This window comes from Tamandua tetradactyla, chromosome 3 (assembly GCF_023851605.1).
Source record: "Tamandua tetradactyla isolate mTamTet1 chromosome 3, mTamTet1.pri, whole genome shotgun sequence".
In the NCBI taxonomy this organism is placed as follows: domain Eukaryota; kingdom Metazoa; phylum Chordata; class Mammalia; order Pilosa; family Myrmecophagidae; genus Tamandua; species Tamandua tetradactyla.
In genome coordinates, this window is record NC_135329.1 from 22,765,791 (window position 1) to 22,775,767 (window position 9,977).

The following is a 9,977-nucleotide window of genomic DNA, read 5'->3' on the forward strand; positions in this document are numbered from 1 at the left end:
TTGGGAGCCAGGAGGAAGCTCTGCGGCAGATGCCACCCTCCTGTCTCACCCACCCACCCACATCCCCAACCTAATTCCTCTTCTCAGTTGGCATCTCCCCAATCCCCTTCTTCCTTCCCAACCCGGACCTCACCCTCTGCCATCCAAACACCCCAAAGAGAAAGCTACCTCCATTCTGCCCTGGGCTCACCACCTTCAAGCACAGGCGCATCACCTCCATCCCCTGGGCTTCCCCAAGCAGCAGGGAGCATCCTCCTCACAGGGTTTCAGTCCCTACCCAGACATCAGGTGGGGACAGGGGATAAGAGCCTGAGTACTCATCTCCTCAACCCCTCAAGGGTGGGGCAGAGTCAACCAGGTCTCCCCAACTCAGTCTGGGTCAGGACTGTGTTGAAACAAGAGGCTTATTATGTTGCCCAGAGTGGCAGCTAAAAATACAGTCATGGGGCCATGTGTGTGCCATGGAAGGGGAGACCATGGCATGGAGGGGCCATGGGCCTGCAGGGACAATCATGGGGGCTGAAGAGGAGGGAAAGAGAGGAGCAATCTTGATGGCCCAAGGGATGGTGGTAATGTGGGAGGTGAGGAGGGAAAGGGGAGGACAGAGAATAAAGGGGACATCAGCACCTGGGAAATTGGAAGAAATGGAGGAGACCCTCAGAAGCTGGCAGGGTGTAGGGAGGGAGGCAGGAGAGTGGGCCCAGGACACAGAGTGGGGGCTGGTACCAGGACCAACCCAAGCATGGCTCTCAGAGGGCTGGCCTTGGCTACTTCATCTCCTTGTCCAGGGCCCAGCATCCTGGAGCCTAGCCTGTCTGTGTTCCGGGCAAGTGGGTGGAACCAAGGCCCAGCTCTGATTCTGCCTGGGGAGGCAGTGGGCACGCTGATGGAGAAGAGAAGGTCAGGGCCCTGGGCAGGCCCGAGCACTGCCTAGCCTTCCTCTGGAGGTCAGACCAGAGCAGGTGAAGGTTAGACCAGAAGTCCCATCCAGAGGGAGGCAGGGTTGGGGCAAAGATGGGCCTTTGTGATTTGCCCAGTGGCAGGGCAGCTTTGAGAGAAGCCCAGCTGACGTCCAATGCTCCAAGCCTCAGGATCACGTGTATGCTTGGTCCAAGAAACTCCAGAACTAGAAATTCTTCTCCCCTCTTCCCCTCTGGCCCCAAAATGCCTTGGAACCCACACAACTGTAGCCAGCCTCTCACCAAAAACATATTACAGAACCCCTGGCATTTTCAAGGTTCTGTGACAGGCACCAAGAGAATAAGGACACAAGGACAAAAGCATAAAGCCGCCCTAGCCCTTGAGGAGCTTATTGCATTTGCTTTTCCCAACAAACGTTCGTCGAGTCCTCTCAGTGTCAGGCCTGTGCTGGGCAGCATGGGGTGACTGTCAGGGAGTCAGGCCTATTAACAAATGATGACTAGGCCTACCAGTCCTACCCTGGAGCGTCACCCAGGAGGAAATGCTTGACCCAGGCATCTTAGAGAATAGGGCCTAGAGAGCCTACGCCACAGAGCCACACACCTACAAAGATATTTCACTTTGCTTAAATCACCATTTATTTCAGTCTGGGATACAAAAGTGAATAAGACACAAGTCCGTTCTTCATGAAGTCAAGATGTGGGGGGGAAAGAAAATTTGATGCACTCAAGGCAAAACCAGAAGTCTCTGCAAGAACGGAGGTGAGCGATGGAATCATGGGCTGGAGGGCTGGGGTGTGTGTTTACAGAGGGCTGCCAGGGGGAGGTGAAGTCCACGTGGGGTTTTGATGAGCAAGTAGGAATGGGACAAGAGAGTTGAGGTTGGGGAGGAAGACAAGAGGGGACAACATGCACAGGCCACGTAGAGATGTGCAGCGTCAGTCAGGGTGCAGGGAAGGCAGTTGGGAGGGAAAGAGAGGGTGATGGCAGGTAGAGGAGGGGCTGGTGAGTCAAGGAAGGCTTCTTGGAGAAAACAGATCTTGTAGAAAGTCCAGAGCAGGCTAAGGAAGAGAGACTAGAGGGCAGGAGGCTCACACAGCCTGAGTGCCGTGTGCTCAGGAGGCCAGGCTTGTGGGGAAACTGGGTTAGTGTCGAGGCTGGAGGGCTAAGCTGGAGATCATGGAGCCAGCGAGAGCATCACTAATTCAGCAAAGGGGTCCAGAAGTCCCCGTGACACATTCTCAACACTAGTCCTAGAAAAAAGGGCAAATGAAGCTCTAGCCCCAGTGAAATCTCCAATACCAGCCTATAGCTTCAGACCTTACTTCAACTGTCCCTTCTTTAAAATTTTTATTTCACTAATTAATCATATGCCCTTCCATTTTGTTCCCTTAGTTCAGGTGTCTGGATCCCACTTTCCAACCTATATCAAGGTATCCTGGGCAGGCTCATCTCAGGAAATAGGGTCCCTAACCCCTAGGCAGCACAATCTTGAACAAATTGCTTTGCTTGTTTGAGCCTCAGTTTTTGTTTTTCTTTAAACATTTTTTATATGAAACATAACACACACAAAGAGCAATAAATTTCAAACTACATTGTAACAAGTAGTTACAGAACAGATTTCAGAATTTGGTATGGCTTCCTGTTCCACAATTTTAGGTTGTAGGTTTCTGGAAAGTAATCTTAGTACATGAAACTTCTGTAGAATCTCAGACAGAGCCGTAAGTATTCTTTAGGATTAAAAGGAATGGTTTTGGTCGGGGTTCGGCAAATCATGTTAGTTAGCAATATCTAGCTGAAGCATGTGTAAGCGCAGCCTCCAGAATAGCCTCTTGACTCTATTTGAATTCTCTCAGTCACTGATACCTTATTTTGTTACATTTCTTTCCCTCCTTTTGGTCAGGAAGGCATTGTTGATCCCACAGTGCCAGGGTTAGGTTCATCCCTGGGAGACATGCCCCAAGTAGCCAGGGAGACTTTCATCGGTGGATGTCATGTCCCACGTAGGGGGTCTCCTTGCAGAGTTGGGCTTAGAGAGGCCACATCTGAGCAACAAAAGAGATTTTCTGGCATAATTATAGGTTGAGCCTCAGTTTTTTGTTTGTAAAATGGGTATAATTCCTACCTCATGAGATTGTTGGAAGGATTCAGGACATGATCTCTTACAATGCCAGCACCAGGTCAGGCTCATAACAACTATTCAGTATGTTAGTATCCTCTTTGCCTCCCAGACAAGAAATGGCTCATTTACTTCAGGATTGCCTAGTGTTTCTGTGAACTGACTCTGGGGCCAGATGGCCTGGTTCCAATTCCCATTCTGTCACTTACTAGCTTTGTGACCTTGAATAAATCACTTGCCCTCTCTGTGCCTGTTTTCCCATTTGCAAAATGGAGATTATAAGAACAGTACTTATCTCACTAGAGTGTTGCGGGGATTACACTGACATACTACAGGGGCTTGCAGGACTCTGCTGCTTGGCAGTCACTCCTGTGGTCCTGGCCATGGCCAGCCTTAGCATCCTTCTGTCATCTAGCATGGCCCCTGGCCCTTGAACCCTGGGACTTTTTGAATGAAGAAACAAGGAGATAAGGAAACTCCTTGATGTAAGAGAATGCCTTGATTGGAAGCTTTTAAGCTACCAATATGTGATGAGCTAAATCACCCTTGGCAGATTAAGCGCCTTCCCCCAAATAAAACCCGGATAATCCCCACGCCAAGAATTAATCCACACTCTCAGGCCGCTCCAGGTCACCACCCCCATTTCCTTGCTTCCAACCCACCTCTTTGCTTAATCAGAAGTGGGAAGGGAGAGCAGGTGTAGGGTAGGAGAGGGGAATGACCCTGGGACGCATCCCGGGGCAGGAAAGATGGGGCCAGGAGGGCAGCTGCCCCCGGGATATGAGTTGGGTCTGGGATGGAGCCAGCCCAGGCCAAGCCTGGGTCTCGGGAGAGCAGAGGGCCAGCTGAGGAGACTCTCTGGATGGGGCAGGCTGAGGACCAGCAGCCACGAACAGCAGGGAGGACTGGTGGAGGTCGTGCCAGATTTCTGCATCGTTCTTCCAGCCAGCGGGCTGTCCAGGCCCGGGCACGGAGAGGCTCTGGCCAGTCCCCAAGCCCCGCCCTCTTTGACCTGGAGGCTGGGGGCAGCCCAGATCCTGGCAGCTGCTGCCCTCTCGTGGCCACCCCTCCGAGGTGCACTGCTTCCTCATCGTAGTCCGAGTTTGCAGGCAAGTCAGTGGGAGGGGGGGGGGGCTTCCTGCACACCCCCGCCCAGACTCCGGTGGGAAGGCCTCCCCAGGCCTAGCCTATGCGCAGCTCTGCTGCCGCCCCAGCAAACGAATGAGCTTCCCCAACCCACTGCAGCCTTGGCTCCCACTGGCTTCTCTATCTGTCAGACAAGGGCACCTTCCCTTTCAGGGCCCAATCCCCACCTCCTGACTGAAGTCCGCTCAGACTCTGACCCCCACTCAGGGCAGTCCCTGCCCCCTGCCCCCGCCCCCAACCTGTGTGCTCAGAGTTCCCAAAGAGCAGTTCCATCACGGCAGTTGCCTGTCTCCTGCAGAATCTGGGGGCCCAGCAAGTGGCCTGTCATTTTAGCCCTGTCCTAAACCCAGTGACAGTGGGGGCGGGGATCAGCAGCCACAGAACACTTTCATGTATTTATTTATCAAAACTTTCACAAACCTGACCTCATTCACCAATGCAAAACAGACAACCAGGTCACGCACACAAGGCCTGGGAAAAGGCCTGTCAAGTACTTTGAAGGACAGGAAGGAATGAAAGGGCTTTGGGTTCCCTGTGCAGGAGGAGGGGGAGAACTCTGGGCCCATCTGAGTGAAGGGATGAGCAAGGCAATAAATAAGACTCCGGGCCTAGAATGCTTTGGTACATCGTGGGTGCATCCCTGGGTGAGGCAACCCCACAGCATCTGCTCTGTCCTTAGCAAACAGCGGAGGCCGGCAGGGGCAGCCACGGGCAGCTGCGGCAGGCAGACCAGATGTGCAGCCAAAGGTCCCCTCAGGAAGGCCCCCGGGAGCCCGCACGGCCTGAGCGAAGACTGGGCAAGAGCAGCGGAGCCTAGCTGTCCATGTCCGAGGGCACGGCCTTCTTCTTTGCCCGAACCTTCAGGGAGCGTGAGGTGCCCTGGGGGAGAGAGAGGAGGGGTTTCGGGAGAGGTCTGGGCAGGAAGTCCTGCGGCAGCCCCCCCCCTCGGGCCTTCTGTGCCACCGACCTCCCGTACAAGCGGCTTCCTCTTGGCCACACGCAGGCTCTGGCTGCGGCTCAGAGGCTTCTCTCGGGGCCGGGCTGGCGGCTGGGGGACCACCTCGGTATCTGACCAGCACTCATCCTCTGTGTCACTGTTTTGCAGGCCCCCTGCCCGGTACCCTGTGTGGACGAGAGTGGGGCTGGGCTGAGGCAGAGAGGGGCATTTACAGAGCCTGAAGGCCCCGGGCCGAGCCAGGCCTTCTTCCACCTAGTGTGGAAAAGAGCCACCCGCTCAGGCCAGCTCAGGGCCCCTGTGTCCACTCACCGATGGGTGGCCTCCGGTGGGGCACCTGGTCCTCCAGGTAGAGGGGATCCTGGTAGGTGGGGGCAGAGGTGTCGGGGATGGCACGCAGGTCCTGCATGGAGAAGCTCCGCAGCCGGCCGGCCAGCGCACCCTGACTCTGAGAGGGCGGGGGAGACACGGCATCACCGGGGAGAGAAGGGCGTCAGCCAGGGAAATCAGGGACCAAGCTCAGGGTACTTGCTAGGGGACCAGACTCAGAACCAAACATAACCCAGCCACCCTCTGGTCCTCTTCCCCCACCCCGTTCCCCTGTCTGGACAGCTGTCATCTCTCAGCAAACTGACGGAAAGCTGGGATGGCTGGAAAGGTACTGGAGGGTGGGGTGGAGGGCTGCCGGAGGGTCAGGTGGCCAGGGCACCTTGGTGGCAGCCTGCACAGCGGCCGAGGCGGCAATGTTGAGGCCCCGCTTTCCAAAGCTGAGCACCGTCTCATAGCTGCGCTCCTTTGCCTGCACGATGTACATGTCGATTTCCTGCGAACCCAGGGGAGAAGGGGAGTTGCGACAGACAGCTGGAATCACTCCTCCATGGCGGACCCCAGAAAAGCCCCTGGGTGGCCACACCTGCCCCCATAACACACCAGTGTCCAGGTGCACACCCGCACACCCACCCCTCTGCCTCCTTCCCCGCGTCCCCCTGGGGTACCTTTTCATGGCGGGACAGGGACGGATGGACAAACTTGCGGTAAAGCAGGCTGGCTCCCTTGGTGTAGGGTGAGAGCAGCCACAGCACAAAGGCCATCTTGATCTCATAGTAGAAGGGGAACCTGTCAGAGCATCAGGGAGCAAGGTGAGGGAGGGAGCCAGGCTGGGTGGGAGAGCCCCATCCCTCAGCCTGCTGGCCTCCCTAAGCCCATACCAGGAGATAAAGATGTCCGTGAAGGTCTCCACCGACAAGAAGAGTGCAAAGACAATCCAGTACATCATCCACCGGACCTGTGGGGGACACGGGGACAGAGGTCAGTGGCTGAGCCAGCAAAACCTCCTCCCCTGTCCTTGACTGGCCCGACCCAGCGATTCCACAGAACCTGCCCTGCTGTGTTCCCCAGTGGCCTGGCTGGCCCCAGATGGCAGCATCTGAAAAACTGCTGCTCATTTCCGGGCACACCTCCAAGGGGCTTCAGCCACAAGATGCTTCCAAAAGCCCAGCCTGATATCCCTCCCTCCACCATCCCTACTTCAACAGGCAGGCCTACTCCCTCCCTCCCCACTCCACTCTGGATATGCCACATGAGTTTGCCCCTGAAGGAGTGGGAGGCCAACACAGACACTCCCCGCTTTACCAAGTCCTATGGAGGACATGCTCTACTACACTGCCACCCCCAAGCCTGCCATCACACCCAGCCTTAGCCAAACCCTCCTCCCCACCCCTACACTCACATATTCACGAATGTTCTTGGTCTTCACAGCCTTGTAGGAAGCATAAGCTGGATACAGCATCCCAAACGCCAGCCTGGAAGAACATCCCGGAAAGGGGAGGAGGAGCGTTAAGGGGAACCGTGCCCCATTCCCCTCCTGCCAGGTGGCAACTTCCCCTACTGGGGGACAAGGTAGCAGTGCCCTGTTTTTCCTGCTTGGCTTGCACAACTTGTGCCTGAGTCAGTGCCCTGGAGACTATCTCTCCACCCTGCTGTTTACAAACATCCCAAACTTGTCCAGGCCTGTGTCCATGGCCCATGGGTGCAGAAGGGAGCGAGTGCACAGCCATTCAATGAAATGAGTGGGGTGCAGGCTTCTGGGCTGGTGAGAGCATTCGGCTGCCCCCTCCCATGGACATGCACTCATACCGAGGGCCACCAGACCTGGCACTGTGAGGCTGCAAACAGGGATATTCTAGCCAGGGGCCAAGTACTCAAAGGTAACCAGTAGGACAGAACCAGAAGGCCGAGGCCACAGTGGTGAGTCAGATGACTGCTTGGATGTGCAGCTGACACCTGGATTCCCTGCCCACAACATGCCACAACACCTGGTATTTGCCAAGAAGCTGCAGGAGGGGTCCCCATCAGCCAAGGAGGCTTCGGGGGTGGGGGTGGGGGGGCAACCAAGCCAAAGTCGAAGCTGCCATGTATAGGCTCGAAAGTCCGTTAACGCTTGCGGCGCGCGTTAGGAGCGGCAGGTGTGATGAGGGTCTGAAAGTTCTGTCCCATCAGATGTTCTGGACTTCTATCCCAGGGAGAGTCTGGCACCCGGGGGTAGGCGAGCTCTGAGAGGGGATATACTCACACCACCAGGCGACAGATCATCCAGGATACCATCCTGCTAGCCTCAGGGGCGAGGCCAGACCCCCAAGACGTTCACGCGGGGGGCTGGGACAGGACGATCAGGGGCGGCGATAGGTTCAGAGGGGCGCCCCGGCTGTTCGCTGGCGGTGGCGAGGCCCGCCGCCCACCAATTCCACGGTGCAGGGAACCTGAAGAAGCAGGAGCGCCGCAGAGCGGGCGAGGAGGCCCCGGCAGGAAGGAAGCCGACGTGGGGGCCGGGTGCGGGTGGGCGCGCTCCTCCGCCGGCCAGTTACTGGCCGACCGGCACTTCCTGCCGCGGAGAACCAGGCGTTCCGGCGGCGCCGCGGCTGGCCCAGGGCCGCGGGGGGCAACTCGCGGCCTCCGCTCGTGCGGGGCTTCGGGGTCCGGGTGCGCCGGGCCGGCGGTACCGGTCTCCGGGGCGGAGTTTGCAACTCACTTGAAAGTTGCACGAAGCGAAGCTCTGCCCAACCCCAGGTCCGGGACACCCGGCGCAGGCGCGGTACGGTCCGGAAGGAGGGCGGGGCGAGGTCAGGGAGGCAAGGGACCTGCCCCTTAAAGGGGCGACACACCGCCGGGCTCGTGGATGGGGCCCACAGATTGAGTAACCTGGCTAATCTGAAAGATTAGGGGTTGGGAAGCGGGACAGGGCGAGGGGGTGAAGGGAAAGGGTGAGAATAAAGGAAATCTGGACTCCAGAGTTTTCGCGGCTCAATCATTGACTTCTCCCTAAGTGCTTCCCCTTTGCCTTATTTTTTTCCCACTGTGAAATGGGAAAGGGCAGGAGATGGGCGGGTTCCTCCCGCTGGGCTTGGGCACTCACTGGAAGAAGGCTTGGCTCAGCGCCACCAACCCGATCCTCACGTCTCTGGGTCTAGGAGACCTGTCGGAGTCTCGAGGATGTCCAGTTGACCGGGAGGAAAACGGGAGAGGAAGTGGCACAGAGGGAACCCCACGGACTCATCGCCCCCATCCGACTCACCCCGAAGCGTGGCTCGGGGCTTCCCTTCCCTCCAGAACACGGTGCCAGAGCCCACACTCGCCGCTGGCCACGGGGATCTGAGAAATTCTTGGCAGTCTCCAGCCTCCCACCCCTTCTCTGCCAGAGGTTTGACATTCCACGTACTCCTCTGAGTCAAGAACAGTCTTTACACTTTTTAAACTTTACAAAACACCTTTTTACCACTTAGAAAATAAGCTCAGTGATAAAAAGCTACTTGTCCAAATGTCACCCAGTCTTCAGAAGCTTAGTACACTTAAATTGCTCAGGAAATGGCTAAATGCTTAGCTGGATCAGTCTTCTGAGGGGTCAGCTGATGGCCAGCTGAGAGTGGCCCTGAGAGGGAAACAGAAATCCGGAGAACTTCCTCTTGGAGGAAGGTATACATGTAGAAGAGAGGAGGCTCTAAAAAAGAAACAATTTCTATGATTTGCTATGTGGGGTTTCGTTCTTTGTAATATCGTCTGCTCAGCACCTTAGTTCCTTTCACGGAAAGTGGTGAGAACAGTTTCCCCCACACAGGGCTGAGGTGAGGGTGAGAGCAGAGCTGCCCAGGGCTGTGGGCAGTTATTACTTTTTATTTTTAATTTTTATTAGCGCCTAGTTAACACCCACCACATATCAAAAGGATGGGACAGGTAACCATGGGGGCCAAGGGAAGGAGGCTTCTTGGGGATAAATAAATACGCACGGTGATTATAAAGTCTTAATTATTATCATCCGTTTTATTGGTATTGTGGGGTGTGAGAGCTAGCAGTGAAACTGGCCCACAGGAGAAACTCCCCCAAGGCCCTGAGTCTCCCGCTTCCCTCCTAACCACCCCCTCACCCTCAGCCCAGCTCCCACCCCAAACCGGAGGGAGTGCGGTTGCCATCCATCTAGGTGAAAAGTATCCTGGTCTCCTTGAAGGAGGTGAGATGTAACTGAATGGGGAGCAGCTCAGGGAGGAGAAGAGGGGAGGGATGCCTGTCCCCCAGGAGGCCAGGGTGACAGGGCTGACTGTGGGCATGAGTCTCGCGTCCCTTGGTCCCTGCTGCAGAAGCGTCTCCTCCCTGCTGGCTGCCTTCCCGAACCACACACCTGACCTCACCATCGCGGGACTCTGGCTGCCCCTAAACGTGGGGGGAATGCTCACCTAAGCCCACCCAGCCAGGGCGGTCTCTTACAGGCAGACTGCTAGTCCCAGCGCCCGTGTTGGGAAGTAAGTCTAAGGGACAAGGTGTCAGAGGTCTGTGGCTTACAGCTGGG

General features: G+C 56.4%; 1 protein-coding gene across 3 annotated transcripts; it reads right to left on the bottom strand.

The window, feature by feature from the left end:
* Positions 1 to 4,874: 4,874 nt before the first annotated feature.
* REEP4 (receptor accessory protein 4) lies at positions 4,875 to 8,236 on the bottom strand. 3 transcript variants are annotated; one of them, XM_077152719.1, is made up of 8 exons: positions 7,713 to 8,236; positions 6,870 to 6,942; positions 6,349 to 6,425; positions 6,136 to 6,256; positions 5,850 to 5,963; positions 5,453 to 5,588; positions 5,153 to 5,307; positions 4,875 to 5,064 (listed from the first exon to the last, which is right to left on the bottom strand). In XM_077152719.1, exons 1-8 carry the CDS (start codon positions 7,742 to 7,744, stop codon positions 4,999 to 5,001), a joined length of 774 nt encoding a protein of 257 aa, XP_077008834.1. In that variant the 5' UTR covers positions 7,745 to 8,236; the 3' UTR covers positions 4,875 to 4,998. The 3 variants fall into 3 exon arrangements, with proteins under 3 accessions (XP_077008834.1, XP_077008835.1, XP_077008836.1); XM_077152720.1 differs by lacking the exon at positions 7,713 to 8,236 and adding an exon at positions 7,456 to 7,681; XM_077152721.1 differs by lacking the exon at positions 7,713 to 8,236 and adding an exon at positions 7,292 to 7,448.
* Positions 8,237 to 9,977: the final 1,741 nt, after the last annotated feature.

Bases quoted from the DNA above. Each gene is read 5' to 3' on its own strand.
- REEP4 (XM_077152719.1), bottom strand. From the start codon at position 7,744: ATGGTATCCTGGATGATCTGTCGCCTGGTGGT. The intron at 6,426-6,869 runs GTGAGTGTAGGG...TGTCCCCCACAG, and splicing joins CCAAGAACATTCGTGAATAT to GTCCGGTGGATGATGTACTG. The intron at 5,589-5,849 runs GTGCCCTGGCCA...CCGCCCTCTCAG, and splicing joins CTGTGCAGGCTGCCACCAAG to AGTCAGGGTGCGCTGGCCGG.